This window comes from Anomalospiza imberbis, chromosome 26 (genome assembly GCF_031753505.1).
Source record: "Anomalospiza imberbis isolate Cuckoo-Finch-1a 21T00152 chromosome 26, ASM3175350v1, whole genome shotgun sequence".
Taxonomy (NCBI): Eukaryota; Metazoa; Chordata; class Aves; order Passeriformes; family Viduidae; genus Anomalospiza; species Anomalospiza imberbis.
Window position 1 is genome coordinate 4,143,944 of NC_089706.1, and position 22,694 is coordinate 4,166,637.

General features: G+C 50.9%; 2 protein-coding genes across 2 annotated transcripts in view; both read right to left on the reverse strand.

The window, feature by feature from the left end:
- Positions 1 to 490: 490 nt before the first annotated feature.
- BCAS2 (BCAS2 pre-mRNA processing factor) lies at positions 491 to 5,637 on the reverse strand. Its single transcript, XM_068173203.1, has 7 exons — positions 5,474 to 5,637; positions 5,291 to 5,383; positions 4,936 to 5,006; positions 2,732 to 2,893; positions 2,023 to 2,073; positions 1,420 to 1,500; positions 491 to 920 (listed from the first exon to the last, which is right to left on the reverse strand). Exons 1-7 carry the CDS (start codon positions 5,564 to 5,566, stop codon positions 791 to 793), a joined length of 681 nt encoding a protein of 226 aa, XP_068029304.1. The 5' UTR covers positions 5,567 to 5,637; the 3' UTR covers positions 491 to 790.
- A 275-nt stretch (positions 5,638 to 5,912) lies between these two features.
- The window catches only part of DENND2C (DENN domain containing 2C), a 29,969-nt gene continuing 13,187 nt past the window's right edge, over positions 5,913 to 22,694 (reverse strand). The window contains 14 exon segments of the mRNA XM_068173201.1: positions 5,913 to 6,517; positions 7,076 to 7,162; positions 7,932 to 8,171; positions 11,462 to 11,567; positions 12,505 to 12,546; positions 12,871 to 13,048; positions 13,440 to 13,588; positions 14,548 to 14,688; positions 15,797 to 15,874; positions 16,213 to 16,282; positions 17,274 to 17,383; positions 19,783 to 19,964; positions 21,650 to 21,694; positions 22,358 to 22,454. Coding sequence (XP_068029302.1) covers positions 6,486 to 6,517; positions 7,076 to 7,162; positions 7,932 to 8,171; positions 11,462 to 11,567; positions 12,505 to 12,546; positions 12,871 to 13,048; positions 13,440 to 13,588; positions 14,548 to 14,688; positions 15,797 to 15,874; positions 16,213 to 16,282; positions 17,274 to 17,383; positions 19,783 to 19,964; positions 21,650 to 21,694; positions 22,358 to 22,454 — 1,557 coding nt within the window. The 3' untranslated portion in view covers positions 5,913 to 6,485.

Consider the following 22,694-nt stretch of genomic DNA (forward strand, 5'->3'; position numbering starts at 1 on the left):
CACAACTTTCCCAGGCCTTTCTGGGAAGGCTGTGAGAAGATCAGAGAAAAGAATGAGAAACAATTCTTATCTTCACTTGCTGCACCTCTCGTTGTGAACATGTGAAATGCTGTGGAGATTTGTTTACCAAAGGGTGGTTTCTTAATTAGCCAGTGGTGATGGTGTTTGGACTGGAGGACCAATTAGGGCAACCTGTATTGTAACTGTCTATAAAAGCAATGAGTTTCTTAATAATGATATAATATAATACAGAGATTGATCAGCCTTTTGGGAGCCATGGAGTCAATGCTAATTATTACCCAGCTGGGGCCCGCTGCAGCATCAGTGGCACCAGAGTGGGCACTGCACGGCCCAGTGCTGCACAGAGACTTCACCACCCCAAATTCCAGTTTCCCACCACTTCCCCTGCAGGGGATTCTCAGGGTCCACCTGGCCCAGCCACCTCCTCCACAGCTCCCAAGCTTTGGACACGAAGCAGAAACCAGAGAAATAGCAAAACAGGATTTATTAAAGGCATAGGGGAAAACACAACGACACAAGCTTCTGCTTTAAGTATATAAAAAGTGAAACAATTCACAGAACATTTAATGGTGCCTGTAACACATTTAAACAGGATGTTTTGAGTCCACCCTATCTCCTCCTAGAATTTAAAATAAGGAAAAGAAATGATGGAAATACCCTTTTACCACCTCACACAACTGCAACTAGAGGTGTCTACGGACACAGCATCTCCCAAGTGTCTGGTTTGTAGTTTTTAACACATGCAGCACTAAGATAAGTCAGGATTAAGTCACTGGAAGTCTTGCTGGATATTCTCCTTGTTTGCTTCCCCGTGCTGCTGCTTGATTTGTGAAATTTCATTTTCCAGCTGCACAATAGTTCGTTCAATCTCGTAATTTTTACTGACAAGAGAGACCCACCTGGAAGGGAAAAGAAACAGAAAGAGCCTTTAGGTGTTATGTAACAGTCCTCTGGTTAAAAATCAAAGACAAGCAGGAACACCAAATAAAGCAGCATTTTTCTTAACACATGATAATCCTTAGTTGACACCAATGGTCATTGGAACAACCAAAGTGACAATGAGTAATTTTAAACCCTGTTAAACCTGAAAACACAAAAAAATTAATGACTAGGCTCATCCACTAACTGCCAATATAGAAATAAAGAAGAGTTTAAGACAATTTAGGAAATTTGAAGCAGCTAATAAATATATCCTCTTCCCACCTGTTGATTCACTCAACCTCAGCAAATATAATATGGAACCAAACTACAAATACTTTAAAACACTTCCTGCAAAGCAACAGTATCCTACAGCAGCACCAAAGGATCACTGATTTTCAAGTGGAAGAAGAATTTCAAGTAAGTTTCATGCAATGGAGAAAGCTGTGGAAGGGTTAACAGAGAAACGTCAATACTCACGTGGATTCCATCTCTCTCAGCTTAGCCCCAGCTGTGAGCTGCATGTTCTTCCTCTGCCAGTTCAGGTCCTGAATGTTTTTCCTGGGGAGAAAAGGATGCATTTTTATTTCCTCATTTCTTTGGCATCTGCAGTACCTGTTGCTAATTTCCAGGTGCACTCAATCCCTACAAGTACTGCCAGAAAATATTTGTGTAGCCAGGACTGTAACGACAACATCCAGATGGACAAATCTCAGTACAGGGCTCACAGAGAACCCTGAGATAAATAAAAGGCCAAACCCAACATCAGGGAAGATGTCCTTACAGAGACAACTGCACATTAAATTGTCAGTAGTGAAATGAAAGCATTGCTACATTTCAGGGAGGATTCCACAAATCCAGAGCAGAGGTTCAAACAAACCAAACACAGAATTTTGAGTAGAACACACATGGTGAATGGGCTTGGGGAGGGCAGGGTCTCATTTCTTAATTATTGTTTTTACTGGGTCTTTTTCCCTGTGACCACAGCAGCAGCCAGCACACACATCTTCCTTTGTACAGCTTGGGGGGAGAGAAAGGTTCACTTCCAATTTCAGTACAAAAACATAAATAAGAATGACCCACCTCAATTTCTGAAGCTCTTTCTGGGCTTGCTCTATCATATGAACCAGGTGCCTGATGACAAAATGCAAGCAAAGCATCAAAAACACACAAATGTTAGGTCAGCCCCATTTCACCTGACATTTAACTTCTCAGAGTTCAGGATTGAACGAGCCCCTGCAGCACCCTGTCCCAGCCAGCAGATCCTTTACCTGCTTCTCCTGAGCTCAGGAACGCTCTGTCTTCTCTCTGAGCTACGTTCAGCACCCCTTTGGCCTGCTCTTCCATCTAAGCCTCAGCCAACCCTTCTCAAAAGTGGACATTAACATTTTCTGTTTGAAAGAGCCCCAATGCTTCCTGCAACCATACTCTACAACCTCTTCTTGGCTTTTGCAGCAGCTTTATTATGGCTCCAGGCTAAGCCCAGGATCTGTAGTAACTCATCTTCATTTCCACTAGTGAGTTATTCCTTCACAGGCTATCACTAGCCTTAATTAACACCCACTATCACCAACAATAAGCCACAACATTCGAGAGTGGGATGTATTTTAACATGCTATTTCTTGGCCACAGAGACAGCTCTGAGATCAGCCTCCTCTTTCACTCACAGCTCTCTCACAGGGTTTCATCTATTTCAGGCTACATTCTAAAGAACCCCACCGGATTTACACCCCATAAACACACAGAAATTCAACACAGAACTTGATGCTCAGCAGAGCAGCCGAGGCCTTACTCGTTGTACACCTTCCAGGCGTTGCAGCCGTGCTGGGACATGAGCTCCAGGTTCTCGATGCGCACGGCCTGGTGCTCCAGCTGTGCCATGGAGTTGTTCACACACTCCTGCCACGCCGTGATGTCGTTCTTCTGCCCGGAGGAGGGGGCAGGCAGCTCGTACCTGCAAAGGGATCGGGGCACCGGGCACGGCTCGCCCGGGGCACGGCTCACCTGGGGCAGCGGGCACTGCTCAACCAGGGGCATGGCTCACCCAGAGCACCAGGCACAGCTCGCCCGGGGCACAGCTCACCCGGGGCAGCGGGCACTGCTCAACCAGGGCATGGCTCAACCAGGGGCATGGCTCACCCAGAGCACCGGGCACAGCTCACCCAGAGCACCAGGCACAGCTCACCCAGGGCACAGCTCACCCAGAGCACCGGGCACAGCTCACCCAGAGCACGGCTCACCCAGAGCACGGCTCACCCAGAGCACCGGGCACGGCTCACACAGAGCACGGCTCACCCGGGGCACAGCTCACCCAGAGCACCGGGCACAGCTCACCCAGAGCACCAGGCACAGCTCACCCAGGGCACAGCTCACCCAGAGCACCGGGCACAGCTCACCCAGGGCACAGCTCACCCAGAGCACTGGGCACGGCTCACCCGGGGCACAGCTCACCCAGAGCACCGGGCACGGCTCACCCAGAGCATGGCTCACCTAGGGCACCAGGCACGGCTCACCCGGGGGCACAGCTCACCCAGAGCACTGGGCATGGCTCACCCGGGGCACGGCTCACCCAGAGCACCGGGCACAGCTCACTCAGGGCACAGCTCACCCAGAGCACCGGGCACAGCTCACTCGGGGCACAGCTCACCCAGAGCACCGGGCACAGCTCACCCGGGGCACGGCTCACCCAGAGCACCGGGCACAGCTCACCCGGGGCACGGCTCACCCAGAGCACCGGGCACAGCTCACCCGGGGCACAGCTCACCCAGAGCACCGGGCACGGCTCACGCAGAGCACGGCTCACCTAGGGCACCAGGCACGGCTCACCCGGGGGCACAGCTCACCCAGAGCACTGGGCATGGCTCACCCGGGGCACGGCTCACCCAGAGCACCGGGCACAGCTCACCCGGGGCACGGCTCACCCAGAGCACCGGGCACAGCTCACTCGGGGCACAGCTCACCCAGAGCACCGGGCACAGCTCACCCGGGGCACGGCTCACCCAGAGCACTGGGCACGGCTCACCCGGGGGCACAGCTCACCCAGAGCACCAGGCACAGCTCACCCGGGGCACAGCTCACCCAGAGCACCGGGCACGGCTCACGCAGAGCATGGCTCACCTAGGGCACCAGGCACGGCTCACCCGGGGGCACAGCTCAACCAGAGCACTGGGCACAGCTCACCCGGGGCACAGCTCACCCAGAGAACCAGGCACGGCTCACCCAGAGGCACAGCTCACCCGGGGCACGGGGCATGGCTCACCCAGGGCACAGCTCACCCAGAGCACCGGGCACAGCTCACCCGGGGCACGGCTCACCCAGAGCACCGGGCACAGCTCACCCGGGGCACGGCTCACCCAGAGCACCGGGCACAGCTCACCCAGGGCACAGCTCACCCGGGGCACGGGGCATGGCTCACCCAGGGCACAGCTCACCCAGAGCACCGGGCACAGCTCACCCAGGGCACAGCTCACCCAGAGCACCGGGCACGGCTCACCCAGGGCACAGCTCACCCAGAGCACCGGGCACAGCTCACCCGGGGCACGGCTCACCCAGAGCACCGGGCACAGCTCACCCGGGGCACGGCTCACCCAGAGCACCGGGCACAGCTCACCCAGGGCACAGCTCACCCGGGGCACGGGGCATGGCTCACCCAGGGCACAGCTCACCCAGAGCACCGGGCACAGCTCACCCAGGGCACAGCTCACCCAGAGCACCGGGCACGGCTCACCCAGGGCACAGCTCACCCAGAGCACCGGGCACAGCTCACCCGGGGCACAGCTCACCCAGAGCACCGGGCACAGCTCACCCGGGGCACAGCTCACCCAGAGCACCGGGCACAGCTCACCCGGGGCACGGCTCACCCAGAGCACCGGGCACGGCTCACCCCGAGGCATGGCTTGCCCAGAGCACCGGGCACAGCTCACCCAGGGCATAGCTCACCCAGAGCACCGGGCACGGCTCACCCGGGGCAGGCACTGCCCTGCCGGCCCCACTCACCTCTTCATGCTGAGCAGCTCCAGGGGCTGCCGGGCCGCCAGGCGCTCGAACTCGTTCCGCATGATCTCGGTCTGCGGGGAAGGCGGCGGTGAGGGACAGGGGCGGAACGGGGCGCGACACAAGCGGGGTATGGTGGGGAGGAAGGGGACAGGACACAAATGGGTAACGGGGGAGGGACAGCCGGGGCAGGGGCGGAGAGACACACCAGGGACACGGGCGCACCGGAGGGGTACGGGGGAAGGACGGGGACAGGCAGGCTCTGTCCCAGCCAGGTTACGGAGTGGGGACAAGCGGGGTATGGGGCTCGGGGGGCACTGGGCCGGGCTCTGGGAGCTGCCCGGCCGCCTGAGCTCACCTCGAAGGCGCTGTAGTCGTGCGCGGGCAGGTAGCTCAGGTAGTTCTTGGTCGGCCGGTACCGCCGCGTCTCCTCCTCCACCAGCGCCGCGGCCTAACGCACACGGGGCGTCAGGGAGGCGGACAGCCCGCCCGCCGCCACGGCCCCGGCCCCTCCCCGCCGCCGCCCCGGCCCCGCACGCACCGCCTCCCGCACGCCCGGCGCCTCGTAGCCCTGGTCGAAGTAGGGCAGCGCATCCACCACAACATCCCCGGCCACCAGCCCCGGGCCCGACATCTTGGCCGCGGCCGCGCGCACTGCGCGTGCGCGCTCACGTCACAGCCGGCGGGACGGCGCGCGCGGCTCGGGCACCAGCCCCGCCCCCGCCTAAACCACGCCCCAATGGCCAAACCCCGCCCCTTCCCGCAGCCCAGGCCCCGCCCCTCCCGGTTTGACTCCAGCTCCGGTCCCGCCGCTCCCGGAGCGTTTCCAGGCCTTGTCCCGCCCATCCCGGTGCGATTCCGACCCTGGCCCTTCCCCTCCCTGCCGGGTTCCGCCGCTCCCGGAGCGACTCCAGCCCTGGCCCCGCCCCTCCCCGCCAGGCCACGCCCCCTTAAGGAACGGAGACACGTGAGAGGTTGGATCGATGAGCTGTTATTGATCCCTGGAACTGGTTATCGACCCCGGAGCTGCTGTCCATCCACGGAACTGGTTATCGACCCCGGAGCTGCTGTCCATCCACGGAGCTGGTTATCGACCCCGGAGCTGCTGTCCATCCACGGAACTGGTTATCGACCCCGGAGCTGCTGTCCATCCACGGAGCTGGTTATCGACCCCGGAGCTGCTGTCAATCCACGGAACTGGTTATCGACCCCGGAGCTGCTGTCCATCCACGGAACTGGTTATCGATCCCGGAGCTGCTGTCAATCCACGGAGCTGGTTATCGATCCCGGAGCTGCTGTCAATCCACGGAGCTGGTTATCGACCCCGGAGCTGCTGTCAATCCACGGAACTGGTTATCGATGCAGGAGCTGTTATCGGTCCATGGAACTCGTTATCGGTCCATGAGCTGTTCTCGATCCACGTGCCGGTTGTTCCCGCAGCACACGCGGAGCCCCCGGCCCGGCCCGGCCCGGCCCTCCCGGGGCACAGCCCGGTCCGGCCCGGGCGGGGTCCGCGGTTCCCCCTCCCGCCGCTGTCCCGCAGCAGCGCCCAGTCACTTCTTCTGGAGGAATTTCATTTTACTGCCTGCAGAGGAAAAACAGCATTAGGAGCTTTAGGCGAGGGTGGGCAGGCCCTGGCACAGAGTGCCCAGAGCAGCTGGGGCTGCCCCTGGATCCCTGGAAGTGCCAGGCTGGACAGGGTTTGGAGCAGCCTGGGACAGTGGGAGGTGTCCCTGCCCATGGCAGAACTGGTCCCACCCAAATCACTGTGGGATTCTGTGAGCTGCAGACACTCCAGGACTCATCAGGCTGAGGAACTTAAGGTGCAAAGCCACACATGGCCACCTCTGCCAGCAGACACAACTTCTGTCCCCTGGCCATGTCCCCAGCCAGGACCAAAGTTAAGGAACAAACGCTCAGAGCAGCAACTCCCACAAACTTTATCTAAAGATACAAAAGCTTAAAAAGAAAAGAAAAACCTTACACAGTGTTCAGTGTTCGCTGAAGGAGTAAATGTAAACAAGGGAACCCAGGTGCAGAAGGAGAAGGAGCCTTCCTCTCCTTTGTAACAAATTAATTATCCAATAGCTACAATTAATTTAAAAAAAATAGCAATGAACAAAAGCAAGGGATGTTCCTTTACCGAGACTGCGAAGAATTTTGTTCATTCCAGTTCGTTCTGTCTCTGGAATACTCTCCAAATACTCCAAGGCACGGACCTCAAAAAGGCCTAAAGAGAAAAAAAAATTAAAAATCACTCACCAAATGAGTTATTCCATCTTTTAGCATGTGGAATCATGATTAACAGGCCACAAAAGGAAATCCTGCATGAAGTGTATGTAAGCTGCAGGATCAAAGAGAAAGGAGAGAGATGCAGAAATTCTTTGCTTTATAAACTGAATTCTTTTGAGTAATTAGAAGGGCGTGGGGCTATTCCATGTGACAGAATTCCAGCAGCAGAGGCAGGTGGCATCGTACTTCGAGAGGGAGTCTGTGGAGCAGACTTGAAACAAGGTGATGCCAAAACAAAAAACAAGAGGGCAATGCCACTGATGCCTCAGGTTTTGGCTTTTGTATTTTTCAGGTTCTGTGCTGCTTTAGTGTGTGGGTCTGAGATTCATACTATGGGATGGTGAGCTCTCCTCACAGAGCAGGGAGACAAAACAATTCCTTCTCCAGCTGGGGACCAAGGACAAATGATCCAAATCTCAGGCCCAAGAGCACAAACAATGTGGGCTGGAGAGAGAAAAAAAGAATGGGACTTCATGGGCTGGAGCTGGAATTGGACAATGAACTCCAATGTGCAAATGGAGCAGAACTTATAAGAGTGACAGACCCTGTGACCAGTCATGCATTTTTGTGACCATTTTGGTTCGTCTCGGGCGCAGCCCTGGCTGGGCCCTTGGGCTGCCCGAGGTGGATCCATGGAGGAGATCCTTCCAATAAATCCCCACTTTATTCTTTACGCTCTGTCTAGCTCAGCCTTCCCGAGGCATCACCTCTGCCCAGGCTCTTGCTGAGCTCGCGGTCCTGGATGAAGCCGGCGAACATCTGTGTCTCCATGAAGCAGTGCAGGAAGTGGCGCACGGTGCGCGAGCCGTGGGACTTGCGGAAGGGCTCGCGCTGGAACACGCGCTGGCCCTGCTCCGTCACGCTCATGTGCAGGGAGTAGTGCCCCACGATCTCCACGAAGAACTGCACAAACGCCTCTGAGACCAGGGAGTTCAGGCTCGTGTCACCTGTGGGGAGGACATTTGTCACTTTGGTCGTTCCTCTCCTGTGGGTGTGTGTCCTAGATTGCAAGGCAAGATGCATTCAATTGCCGTTTGTTAGAGGTGTGGCAGTTATCTTCTCTTAATTGGGCACTTTTCTTTATCTCTTCCACAAACCAATCCTCCCCCCCCAGGAGACATCTGCTGATAGATGTCAGAACCCAGAATGTCCCTTGGACACTCTTGGATGTTCCGGGCCTAGGTCAAAAGCATTTGAGACCCTGGAGTGCAGCCACAGACCCCTGTGGCTTTGAACCTGACCCATGGAACAATTTACCAACCTTGCAGGAAGAACAAGAAATCACAAAAGTTTAGATATTATAGCAGAAGTAGTCACAAAGTGAGAGGAAGAGTTTTTGAGTGCTGTACAGGGGGTTTTAGGCCTTGTACAGAGGGGTCTGAGTTTTGTACATGGGGGTCAGAAGTTCTAAGATGCAGGGACTTGGGTGTGCCCTGTCCTCTTTCCTTCTCCTTCCTAACCTCCATGTTCTTGGTGATGTTGGCACTCACAGATTGGTTTAGAGTAGAAAGTCACTGTTCAATACAGGTGATGGGCATTGGGTAAAACCATAAACATTTAACACGTCATGTGTGATATAAAAGAGGGCACCAGCCCCCTGGGAGTCAGAGTGTGCCCTTGCCTGACTGCTGAATGGACCGCAGCAGCTCAGGGAGAAATCTTTTAGATAACACACAATAAACTACCTTGAGACCGGACCACTGAAGGCTACTGAGCCTTTCTTTGGAGGCATGGGTTGGAGGAGAGACTTTTCCACCTTTCCAGCTCACCCCAACCAGGGGGTGAGTTCCTATAATAATGGGTTATTGAGTGTCACTGCATGACTGAGAAAATTACAGCATCCATTGTGAGATGCTCCGCCCAGAGGGAGGAGCCAAGCATTCCTACCTGGATATAATCTTGAGTTCTGGAATACCAGCATGGCTTTTCCTACACTGGATTTCCCAAAGGAACAGCTGCCTCTTCAGAGGAAGACTGCATCCTTTCCTACAGGATCACTGCTCCTACAGAACCACACCTGCCACTCCAGGAAGACTGCAGCCACAATTCCAATTGGACTGCTGCCAACACCCTGTCCAGCAGGGTGTCAGGTTGTGTTCTGACTCTGGCAGTGTTGTTTTGGTTCACTGCATTGTTTATTTTATCTTTTTATTTTCTTCCCTAATAAAGAACTGTTATTCCTGCTCCCATATTTTTGCCTGAGAGCTCCCCTTAATTTCAAATTTATAACAACTTGAAGGGAGGGGGGGGGTCTACATTTTTTTTCCATTCCAGGGGATGCTCCTGCCTTCCTTAGCAGACATCTGTCTTTCCAAAACAAGACAATGTGCAGTCTGGTCAGAGAGGGAGAAAGCTAGATTGTGGGTTTTCTGATTCCTTTTTCTGCCTCTCTGGGGGTTGGGATTGAAGGCATTTTAGATGGTATTTCATGTTCAGACTCAGGTGTTTGTTTTTTCTTGTCAATGTTCCAGCCTCACAGCAGTGAGTTCTGCAGTCTTTCATTAACCAGGCACAAAATGGCCAACTATCTCTTGTTACAAGGCCTTTTAAGGCTAAACTGTCCACTTAAGAAATGACACCTAGATTGTTTTCCCTTTTAACCCAATAACTGATCCCCTGAAGCCCACACTGCAGACTGTCCTGTCCAATTACCAAACATCACCCAAACCCATGGAGAAGAAGGAAGAAGAAGGTTTAGAAGAACAGCCTGTCACCACCCTAAAACCTCCATCTTGCTTCATATTTATTTCTGTATTCTAAAACCCCAAACTCGAAGTTTTCCACCCTGTGACATTCCACACTTGTAACCAACTCCACATCCATAATCCCAGTACTGTTAATCCATTTTGGAAGCCTTCCCCACAGCCTCAGGTCAATGCAATGTTCTCTTGCGGGTCTGTGCCTTTCAGCACAGAAAGTTTAAAATTCTCAGCATCCAGGGTTCCAACACTAGATAAGCTTTCCCATGAATTGGTCTGAGGGAGCTGGAGAGAAAGAATTAAAACAATCCACAGGTGGTGTTTTGTAATGAGTTGTTTTCCTCATAAGATGTTTACCAAAAGGGTGGGTTCTTAATTAGCCAATGGTGATGTTTTTTAATTAAAGGCCCAATCAGGTCCACCTGTAGCGAACTAGAGTCTAAAAAGGAATGAGTTTTTAATGAAGTGGTTATTAGCCTTCTGACCTAGAGTCTGTGTCACTTACTACCCATTCCTGACTCAACAGTGACACTCTCCAAAAGCTGATAGGCCAAGAAACACTTACAATGTATTGTAGTTAGGAAATAGTTGGCTTCTGATTGTGATGGGGTGAATTCTAACACCTGCATTGTCTCACCCTTCACATGAGACTGAAAATGGAATATAAGTTTTTAAAACACCTCTCAGTTGCCCCATCTCTGGGTCAGCAAAGGGCTTAATCTGACACTCTCCTAAAGGAGGAGTGGCTTTTTTAGAGAGCTCAGTCACTTTTTGTACTGGCTGTCTCAGACTAGGAGATTGCAGGTGATTGATATCAAAGAAGTCTCAGCTCAAATATTCAATTTCCCAATGTCAACTTTCTGCAGCAGCTGGGACAGGTTTGGTTCTAAAGCTTTTCCAGAATTTAAAACATCCATAATTTCATTGTCCCTGACAAACATCTGGTGTGTAATGAGCTGTCAGCTCATAACAGGCTAAGTTTAATTCTTTTCAAGAATTAGGCAAACTACAGAAGACAAACTCTCTGGAAAACAAACTTTGTTTTTATGGAATTACATAATTTGCTGGTGCCATTCTCTCAAGCCACTCAGTGGCTTTTTTTTTTTTAAGTTTATCACACTTCCTTATCTGATGAATCATGTATAAAGCAGTTCAACTTTGAAAATGACTGGCCAGATTACCCTCTAAAATACAGAAATTTGCTACATTCTCCGAGAAAAACATTGTCTCTGCCACTTAGAAAAATACAATAAAATTCAAAGCACAACTGAATACAATTAAATTCAAAGCACAGTGGAACTGATGCTGTTGGCCCAAAGGAAAGTACAGTTCTGCACACACTAATTGTGAAGAGAAGAACTGTCAGCACACCAAACTTCTCAGAGACATTCACAACATGCTCTCAGCAAGATCACAGGGAAACAGCTAAAGTGTCCCTTCTTAGCGTTTATTTCAATTTGCTCATTTTTATCAACTCCATGGTAGAGATCTGCTAATGGGAAAACATTCTCCATAGAAACTTTTTCCACAGAAGATACCTTGTGTGTCGCTCTGCTCATGTGACAGGATTTCACTCCGTTCTTCCAGGATTTGTACAAGTGCAGCCTGGAGTTTATGGGGCAGGATCTCGTCCTCATCTGATACCTACAGACAGAAATGGCCAAGGAAGGACTTTTGTGGTATTCCCATCAGCAGGAGAACCAGGGGGTAGATTAGAAAATATTCATATCATGCCTAAAGCAGTTAGAGAAGAGTTATTCTGTGATATATCTTAAGGGAGACAATATACTTGTCTTGCAGCCACAGGAATTAAACACATTTGTTCAGCATGCCCCAAGCAGATTTTATTAGAGTCACACACACAGCTGGCCACCACACAGACTCAGGCTTATTTCACCAGTAAAACACACAAAAACAATACAAATCTGTTGGGAAAATATGACAGGTCTCAATAATATGGTTTTAAAAAAAATCCCCCATTCCTTTAATACCTTTCTCCAGTTGCAGGCTGCAATGCAAAACAGAACAGTGAGGCAAGGAAAAGGAGAAGCAAATATCCGGAACTAGTAATAAAATCCCCAGTATTTTTATAGCTACTTGTCTGGGGATGCAGAAGCGCTTTTGGGGAAGTTCAGCAGAGAACCCCAAGTGAACTGTGATCATTTGTTCCCCAGGCTGTCACTCCTGGGAAAAACAAGAACCCAAACCAACAAACACCCCCCAGCTGAATGAGAGAGGAGAAAGTGCTGTACAGAACAGGGAGAGACAGACAAAAAGCAGCAGAGAATCTTAGGGGATCCCCTTCACATAAGAAACCAAGTAACAGTTTTTAAACTCAGCTCAGATAAGCAGCACCTTTGGCATTGCAGAGCTCTCCACCTCATGCAACCTCAACCTTGCAACAAGGATTTGTAAACCTGTTCCCTTCTCTGTCAGTTCAAAAGGATTACAAGGCATTTCTTCAGCCACTGGAGTCTCCACATGAACACCAGCTTCTCCTGATTTCTTTTTATTTTTTTCTTTCATCAATGCCTTTTCCTGGCATAAACCCATGAGTTACTGGTACTGTTATTTCGCTCACCTCTTGCAAGAACTTGTCAGCACAAAGATCAACAATCAGAACCTGGGGAAACATAGAAAACACACTGACTCATAACCAGGTTTGTTGCTGTATAGGAAAAAACCCAGGTTTTTAATTTGTTTTTTAGATGTTTTTTACATAGGGCTGTCACACAAGTCAACACAAGTTTTGCACAGGTGCAGCCTGCTCTGAGAACAGTGAATATTATTTATTTTTGACAATGCTGGAACATCCTAACATTTATCTGGCAAATTCACCAAGCACCTCAGAGAACTTTGAGAGTTTATACTCAGACAGAATCCAGAGATTATTCCAGAGAGGTCAACCTCAGACCACCCATACTGCCTGTGCCTCACATATCCTCACCTCTTCTATGGGCAGGTCCCAGAGCTGTGGCAGGGAGCAGGAGAGGATGCCAATGAGGAACGGGGTCGGAGAGCACACGATGTCGATCATGGAAGCTGGCAGGACGGGGATGTAGGTGTGCTGCCAGGTGAAGGGGTAAAGTGTTGCCACTGCAGCGTGCCCACATTTAGACAGGGTGCTGGAGAGGTGGGAGAAGCACAGGGAGGGTGGTCAGTGTCTCCTTCAGGGCAGGCTGGAAGCGCTCAGGGCAGGTGTCACTCGTGTATAGTGGTCTGTGCATCAGCAGAGGCCCCAAGCACCCACTTCTGAACTCAGCTATGGGGAGCTAAAACCACCATCAAGCCAGGCTAAAGAGGCAGAAAGGAAACATTCCCTCATCTCCTCTTGTGTAAACAGCATACTCCCAATTCTAGGCACGCACATGCTGTGTGGGGAGTGCAGAAGGTTTTCAAATGGAACTAACTGCAAAACTAGACAAGCCTGGACATGGGACAGGTCCAAATGCAGAAGAAACAATAACATCCAGTGATAGCATCCTTCAGGAAGAGCTACTCAGACCCATCTCTTACCTTAAGTTGTCAGCCACGAAGATGACCCTCCTTTCCAGCAGGAGAGAGGCAAAGACCCGGATGGTGTGGGAGACACTCAGACACTGCAAGAGGCACTCAAAGTCAACGTGCTCCAGCCTGGAGTCCAAGGGGCGGCACAGCTCCATCACCTGAGAGCACACAGACACGGGGAGAGCTGGGGGAGCAGCCCAGAGCGGGGACCTCAGCCCGAGGTCAGAGCTCAGCAGCTCCTCTCAAGGGGCAGAACCAGGGACAGGGCCCAGGGAAGGGCTGGAGCTGTTCCAGGGGAGTTTAGGTTGGATTTTGGGAATGATTCTTCCCCCAGAGGGTGCTGGGCACTGCCCAGGCTCCACGGGGAATGGGCACAGCCCCAAGGCTGCCAGAGCTCCAGGAGAGTTTGGACAAAGCTCTAAGGGATGCCCAGGGTGGGATTGTTGGGGTGTCAGGAGTTGGACTCAGTGATCCTTGTGGGTCCCTTCCAGCTCAGGATTCTCTCTGAATCCATGATTCTACAGAGAATCCCATGACCCAGACAACTGGCATGGGGCAGCACAGAAGAGTGCCCCAGAAGCTCTTCATTAAGAAGCAGGGAATCACTTCCATGGCAGATAATTCCACAGCAAACACATCTGTGGGACAGCCTCCCCCCCTTCCAACTTCAGGATGTTTTCTTCACACTAATTATTTCCAGGCACCAATGTGCAGTTTGCAAAGAGCCTCTGTGCCCCAGAGACCCCAGGGAGAGCAGGCAGTGTGGTAAGCACATTTCTCTCTCTCTCAGGATTTTTCATAGAGGTGCACAGAGAGAAGAAAGAGAAAACAATTTCTATTTCTGCTCCTTGTTTTTCCCATGTGGAATATGTTTGGAGAATTGTTTACCTGGGGTGATTGCTTGATTTGCCATCAGGCTCAAACAATCCTCACCAGAATCCAATCTAGCAATCACCCCAGGTAAACAATTCTCCAAACACATTCCACATGGGAAAAACAAAGAGGCAGAAATAGAAATTGTTTTCTCTTCCTTTCTCTCTGTGCACATCTATGAAAAATCCTGAGAGAGAGAGAGAAATGTGCTTACCACAAGGCAGCTCACCCTGACCTGTGTTACCTCATCTCCTGCTCCTGGCAGGAAGCTCCTGACGGTGATGGTGCGGCCCGGGGCGGGGAACGGCGCCTCCATCACGCTGCGCATGAAGGGGTGCACCAGGGCTGGGGACATCTCCCGCCTCTTCTCCACCTCATCCAGGATCTGCAGGGAAACACAGCCTCGGGTCACTGCTGCTGCTGAGCAGAGGAGAGAACCCATCGGAGCATTCCCATGGAGAAGGCTCCACACAGACCCACTGCCCTCTCCCCACCTCGCTTGGGAGCCCTGTGAAATTCATCCCAAACGTCTGAACAGTCAAACAGGAACAGCTTCCTGTGAGCACAACTCTCCAGTCTCCTGCTACTGGAAGGAAATGTCTTGTATGTAGTAATCAAATTCTCCTTATTTAGAGGAGTTAAGAGGAGGAACACCCATCCCCCTTGCCAAGAAAACTCTGTGCTCCAATAAATCAGAACCATCTTTCATCTAAGCTTGTCCCTGTACTCTGCTGCAATAACTGCCCTTCATCTGCAGCAGCTTTCCCCAGTCTTCACTCCTTATCTCCTCTCCTCATGGTGCTACAAAAAAACAGGGGACATCCAACCCTGCCCCAAACTGATTTTTCATTTCCAAGTCACAGAAGAAGAGGATGAAGGGGCACTGTGGCAGCAGCTCTCTGGCCACAGAGAGCAGGCACAGACTTCCCCAGGCATTTTCCTGGGGAAGGCTGTGAGAAGATCAGAGAAAAGAATGAGAAAATTCTTCACTTGCTGCACCCGCTGTTGTGCCCATGTGGACTGTGTCATGGAGATTTGTTTACCAAAAGGTGATTTCTTAATTAGACATTAGATAGTGTTTGGATAGATTGACCAATTAGGTCAAAGCTGTATCAGACTGGCTGTAAGGGTTACTGAGCTTCTTAATTAGTAGAGTATAATATAGTATAGGATGAAATAATAAAGCAATTGATCAGCCTTCTGCAATCTTGGAGTCAATGCTAATTATTGCCCAGCTGGAGGCCTGCGGTGGCAGGGGCACCCCCAGTAACACCAGGTACTAGAAGGCCCTTCCTGGCAGTAACTGCTGAAGATTTGTGCATTGGCTGACAAGGCTCAGCACCAGGATTTTATTTCCCTGCTCAAAGCAAAGAGAGAGAGGAAGCACCACTCTCCTGGGATGAGCTGTAATCACTAAGCCTGACAGAAGCATCCAGTCACTCTGTGGAGCCTGCAGGCTGTCAGGGCTCAAGGAACAGGCTGTGCCAGCTCACCTTGGAGAAGAGGTTGAAGCAGCCCAGGCGGCTCACGATGCAGTACACCTCGGGCAGGCGCTTCCCTTTCCCTTCTGGCTGAAAGGCAACAGCAACAGCTCTGCTGAGAACAGGGGGGCAAGGAAAACCAGCACCCACACTGCAGCTGATCTGCAGCATTCCTTCTGCTGCAGCCCCCCCTGCACTGACGACTACGAAGGTTCTCAAGGAACACCCAGTTCCAGGAGCTGGTTCATGCCCAGAGCCCATTTTGCTATTTCTGAGCACCATCGTGACCCTTCCCTCTGCATCCCAAGGGCTGGCACCATCACAGCAGCACAGGGTGGGTAACCCACGTGGAAAAGCAGCCCTGAGTCATGTCCTGACAGTGCCCAGACAGTGCTCCCTGTACCCCCAGCCCTCCCAGAGATGCTCACCAGGAGCTTCCTGCAGTACCCGAACCAGCGGCTGCCGTCCTCCCCCGTCAGCACGAAGGAAAAGGTTTCACTGGGGAACAAGGCAGAGTCAGGGTTAAATTCACCACACAGCTCAGGGGGAGAGACTGACAAAGCACACAGACTCCTTCTGGTCATGCTGACAATGGCCAACGCATGATTACAAGGACTCTGGGATCTGTTCAGGGCAAGAACTTGCACTCCATGAGCTTTTCCATCTCTCCCACTTCCCAGATGCTCTCACAGAACTTTTCCAGCTCTCCTCCTTCCCAGCTCCTCTCACTGAGCTTTTATAGCTCTCCTTCTTCCCAGCTGCTTCTCACTGAGCTTTTCCATCTCTCCTCCTTCCCAGCTGCTCCTCACTGAGCTTTTCCATCTCTCCTCCTTCCCAGCTGCTCCTCACTGAGCTTTTCCATCTCTCCCCCTTCCCAGCTGCTCCTCACTGAGCTTTTCCATCTCTCCTCCTTCCCAGCTCCTCTCACTGAGCTTTTCCATCACTCCCCCTTCCCAGATGCTCTCACAGAACTTTTCCAGCTCTCCTCCTTCCCAGCTCCTCTCACTGAGCTTTTATAGCTCTCCTTCTTCCCAGCTGCTTCTCACTGAGCTTTTCCATCTCTCCTCCTTCCCAGCTGCTCCTCACTGAGCTTTTCTAGCTCTCCTTCTTCCCAGCTCCTTCTCACTGAGCTTTTCCATCTCTCCTCCTTCCCAGCTCCTTCTCACTGAGCTTTTCCATCTCTCCTCCTTCCCAGCTCCTTCTCACTGAGCTTTTCCATCTCTCCTCCTTTCCAGCTGCTCCCCATTCAGCCAAGAAGCCGCAGAAGCACTTCCAGCCCCAGCAGCTGGCCTTGGACAAATTCCTCCTCCTTACAGGAAAGGCAGCAGCAGCCCTCAAGCCCAGCTCCATACCTCATCCTCCCTCCTACCACAGGGATTTCCTGGATCCTTTCCCCTTTTCCCCTGCTCTGGCTGCAGCTCTTCTGGTACAGTCCAAAGCTTTCAGCATCGCCTGTTTCAGTCACAAGTACTCAAAACCAAATCTTTACCTTTTAAGGTCTGATGAAGGGAACCAGTCTTTGGGATCTGGAAAGCAGAATTTGGGAATGACCTTTAGCCTCTCTTCAGTATCCTTTGATGGTCTGAAGGGATGTTCAGGCTGGAGAGATAACAGATGCATTTGAAATCACTGAAGTTGGTGCACAGCTGCAGCATTTAAAATACAGAAAGCATCTTCCTGACACTTCCAAAGGCTGATCCATCCCATAGCTAATGCACAGGTACAGGAGAACATGTTCTGACCATTAGCAGATTCCCAGTTCCCTCTTGCATTTTTCCTACTGATTGGACCTTTGTAAAATGGCCCAGCTTGGTAAGGACAGAGTAAGGATCTACAAGCATGGCTAAGTTTATTGGAAAATGAATGTAGAAATGAGCCCCCAAATGATGGCTGGGTCAGCCTGCCTTGGTTCTTCCCCTGGGAGATTTGAAAACACTGATAGGAACAGGAATGTGTTCAGCTTTTGATGTGCACATCACTCATAACTGATGTGCAAAAACTGTCCCTGAATCATGTGTTCCAGCCACACCACATATGGGTTCAAATCAAATCCCTCAAGGACTCCAGGACATTTTCCATGCTCAGAACTGCCCAGAAAGGGAAAAAGAAAGGTGTTCACATTAGAGGTTCCATAAGAAATGTAAGGAAATTTTACACCTTTAAGTAGGAAATGCCCCTGAGAAGTGGAAAGTTTATTGCATGAAGTTGATTTTAGGCACTCAGCACATCCAGTGCCCCAAGATGTGACAGCACAAAGTGTTAGGAAAACAGAACAGCATTTTCACAGAGTAACACTTGTACAAAAGCTTAGATATCCTTGGGCACACAGCCCAAAGCAGAGGGTGACAGCAGATTACTTGGAAGCAAAGCTAATATTAGGAGGGAGACACCCAATCTGACCCACTGTCCCATCTAAGTCACTCACCAAAACACTTCCATTTGAGCAGATGATAAATTAATGCTGAGAAAATAATTTTTTGTGTCAGTGCCTTTAAAAAAGCCAGTAAAGAGCAGCAGGGGAAGTCTGCAGTGCCCTTCCCAAAGGCAATGGACAGACTGAGAGGCTGCACCAGGGAAAAGCCAAATCTCCTGCACTCCTTTCTTCCTCCCAACACCCTGAAGTTTCACTTTTAGTAGATATTATTTGGGTGTGTTCAGTTTTACCCACTAAATTAACACTGTGCACTCTTTCTGGCTGTAGTTCCTTATTCATCCTGTGAACCCAGGCATTTACACACTTAAGACACTGGAGTTATTTGCACACAAATCCTTTGGGACACTGTGGGACCTGCTGGGGTCCCACGCAACCTCCCTGAATGGATCTGACATCTCCTCTATGTGGATGACATGCAGATTCCTCAATCATCCCTGGCTTTCTGATGGCACAGCCAGAATTGCTCTGTGCTGTTTTCAGTGGAAGGCAGACACTGACAACTGAATATTCATCTCAACCTGGTACCACACAAACATCAAGGCTCCCTCTCCACTTCCCAACTTAGTTCACTGAGCTATAACTCAGTCACACACTGGTTTTGTCACCCATTTGGGCTGAACAGCTTCTTTCAAAGGGTTTAGTTTAGCTTCAACTTGCACAGCTCTCCTGGTTTTGGGGGCTTGTACAAACAGCTTTGCCATTTTTTTATTATTCTTTCTCAAAATGGTACAAATAAGCATAAAAGCCCTGGGATTCCAGTTCCTGGGCACCATCAGTGCTTCACTCCTTGTTTGTAAAGGACAGACTGCCAGGATGAGGTTCCTGCCAGCTTTGGGACAGAGCTCTGCACTCTTTCCTCTCCTTTAGCTGGTATCAAATACCCCATGGCTTCACGAAATTTGAATTAAGTAGGAAAAAAGCAGTTCAAAAAAACACAATAAACTCGTTATCAAGACACATACTCAACAACCTCCTGCCACCACCCATTAGGTGTGTAACAGAGCAAGGTGCCTCACATTCCAAGCCCAGGTCCTGACCAGAGTAGTTCAGGAGGGGAAACAGAGCTGAGCAGCTCCCTGGGCAGGCTCCTGTAGGAATGTGCCCTCTGTTGACTGAGTAAATAAGTTACCCTTTGTCTCCTTAAAAAGGACAAAAGCCCAAAAGTTTCTCTCCTCAATTTAGTTAAAAGACACCTCATAGGACCTTAGAGACTTCACCTCAAACTTAAAGATAGCTAATTAAATGGAAGCCAAAAAGTCCCGCCTAAGCAATTCCCTAGAAAAAGAAGAGAACAAAAGAAGTAAATGGCTTTTGTGAAGTGTTTTAGCAGGAGCAAGAACCTCTTGCCCTAGCTCAGTTTTTCTCTGTAAAAAGCTTTTTTATTTTGCCTTTTATTAAAACTTTTTTGTTTCCAACACTGTCACAAGAGTCATCCTGCTTCTTTTATGCCACCTAAAGCAGCTGAACTATCAAAAGTATAATGCTTAGTATAAAAGCATTATACTAACAGCTTATAAAACCAAGCTTAAAGAGAAAAAGCATTAGGTTCCCACACAGCTCCTACCTTGCTGGGGAACTGCTGGATGATGTGTGGTGTGTAGGAGACCTCAGATGCCTTCTTGTGCAGGGACACCACCACGAAGAGCTCGAACAGCCGCTGCTCCTGGAGCTCGATGAGATCCCTCTCCAAGGTCTGGTAGTGTGGGTTCCTCTTGGAGGCCGAGCGCCTCAGGCACCTGTGGCGACCTGGGGAGAGCAACAAACCCCAAACCAGCCTGTGGCTGGCACTGCCACACTCCTACAGAGCACAGAAGAGGACTCGGCATTGCCATCAGAGGGGGAAAAAGGATGGGTGGATTTGCCCAACATCCAAATGCTCCCCATGGGATATGAAACCTGTGTCAGCTCCTCATGCACAGAGCTGATCTTCCCCCAGGGAACAAGTGACAGGAGGAGAGGAAATAACCTCAGATTCCACTGGAAGAGGTTCAGATTGGATATTAGGGACAATTTCTTCACTGGAATGGTTGTTATCATTGGAGCAAGCTGCCCAGGGCAGTGGTGGAGTCACCATCCCTGGAGGTGTTTAAAAGATGTGTGGATGTGGCACTTGAGGATGTGGTTTAGTGGTGAGCATGGTAGTGGTGCTGGGTTGATGACTGGACTTGATGACCTTAGAGGTCTTTCCCAGCCTTAACAATTCCAGGATTCTGTGATTCAGACAGGGAGCACTGGCCTGCAAATCCAGAATCCTGCAAATGTGCAGCTCTGCAAATCCCCCTGACAGATACTGAAATTTCTCCTGCTGCCCTGATGTTCTTACACATCTCAGAGTGGCACAAGAGGGTACCAGGGAGTGAAGGCCAGCTGCACCAGGTCAGGAGCTGCCAGGACTCAGGGAGCCACTCCAAACACCATGGGCACTCAGGAGAGGCAGAGGCTGCTCCCTGGCCAAGGCAGCCCCAGGCTGGGCTGTCCTGACAGGCAGCACAGGCTCACAGGCACAGGCAGAGCCCTCTGACGTCAGGAATTCCTGTGGCCCAGGCACTGTGACACATTCTAGACACTCTCAAACAACTCTTCCATCAGGCAGTGACTCAGGCTTTCTGAAGAAATCTCAATATTTCTACTGAGATTCTTCACTCTCCACTACTCTCCTTAACATAAAGAGACGGAACTTCACTTTTCATTCCTTAAAGCCTTTTGAACGTTTCCCTCCAAGTAAATGAAACACCTAAAATAAAATCATAGAATGGAATCATAGAATCACAGAATGGTTTGGGTTGAAGGGACCTCAAAGCTCATCCAGTGCCACTTCCTGCCATGGGCAGGGAGACCTTCCACTAGCCCAGGGTGCTCCAAGCCCTGTCCAAACTGGCCTTGGACATTCCAGGGATCCAGGGGCAGCCACAGCTGCTCTGGGCACCCTGTGCCACATCCTTCTGTTTAATCTGTCTTCACATGGAAGCTAAAACCAGCTAAAACCAAGCAGGTGTTTCAGGTCTGGAGTTTGGGTCTATGATCCAGCTCAGGGCACTGGAACCAGATAAATACCCAGGTGAATTCTCCCCAGAGGAAAGGACATTTCACAGCATTACATAAAACAGAACCAAGGGAAGGAATCAGGAGGGAAATAACCTCAAGCAGCAGCAACAGCAGCAAAGGTGATAAGTAACAACCTCCTACCAACCCAAAAATGACTCTGCTTCTGCTGACTGGCAGATTAATGGCATGAAACCTCAAGGGCTCAGGGGACAGGGCAGAAACAGAGGTTGGTTTGTCACAGCAACAGCTCCCAGACTTGGCCATGTGGCCTCTGAGAGGCTTCCTGGCCCTGTCTCAGCAGATCCCCACACGTCAGCTCATCCCACCAGGGCCTGAGCCAAGGGTGCAGTGCTGTGGGACAGGACCAGCCCCTGTGATTCACTCACTTTTGGGCTGATTTTCCGTATCGCTTTCATTCCCACTGGTTTCACCTGAAACACACATAGTTTTCACTTATTAGCCATGCAGAAGGAAGATGGGCAACACCCAAAGTTGGGAAAGAGAGAAAACCTCAGACTCATCAGATCAACATCCCTCAGGGCTGCCCACCAATCCTGCCCAAAGCAACAGCCAAGGGCAGCTAGAAAATGTGGTACAACAGCAAATTGCAAAGAGCAGAGCTGATATCAAGCCAGTGGTGTCAGTGAATGACCTGCAGGTCAGCTGGACACGGGCAGAGAACACAAACCAGCTGTTTGGCTGAGGCTGCTGTAAGAACTTAACACTTACCCTGAACAGAATAACTACAAATAAAGATCCTACACAATCAGAACAAGGCACACAGACAATGAGTGCAGTAACCACTGGTAGTTCTCATGCCAAGTGGCTTTCTGAGGAATTTTTGCTTTATTCTGCTTTTTTGAAAAAGCACTTTTAACCAGCAGCCCAGCTCTCCAGGTTCAGAATCCTTCCCTTGTGAGAGTGTCAAATTTGGGTTAGGCAGGTGTTCCTTGAGCTGAAAGTTCAATTCCAGGCCCAAGTGTGGGGTCTGCACTGCTGAGTCAGCATGAGGTGGTGGTGCCAGGCCAGGGGCAGAGGAATTGTGCCACTCAAGGTGTTCAGAGCACAGACAGTGGTGCTGGAGACCCCAGTACCTTTCACTGGAGCTGCTTCTCTCCCAGCAGGACTGAGCAGCTTCACCTTCTTCTTTCCACGCTTGGAATCAAAGATCTCCTGTATTTTTAGTACCAGCTGAAATCCAAAACAGAAGCTGAGGTTAATGTGGGGGTCCAGAGAAGGCTCCAGGTGCTATCAGGAGGACAGCCCAACAGCCACCACCCAGGACTTGGGGAAAGCTGCCCAAATCCTGCAGGAACCCTGGCTCAGAGGCTGGAGCCCTTCTAGCCCAGCTCAGTGGATAAAGAATGAGCACAGATTTCTGCTGCAAGAGAGAGATCCCTGTCAGCACAGCTCAAAGCTGACACCAGACTG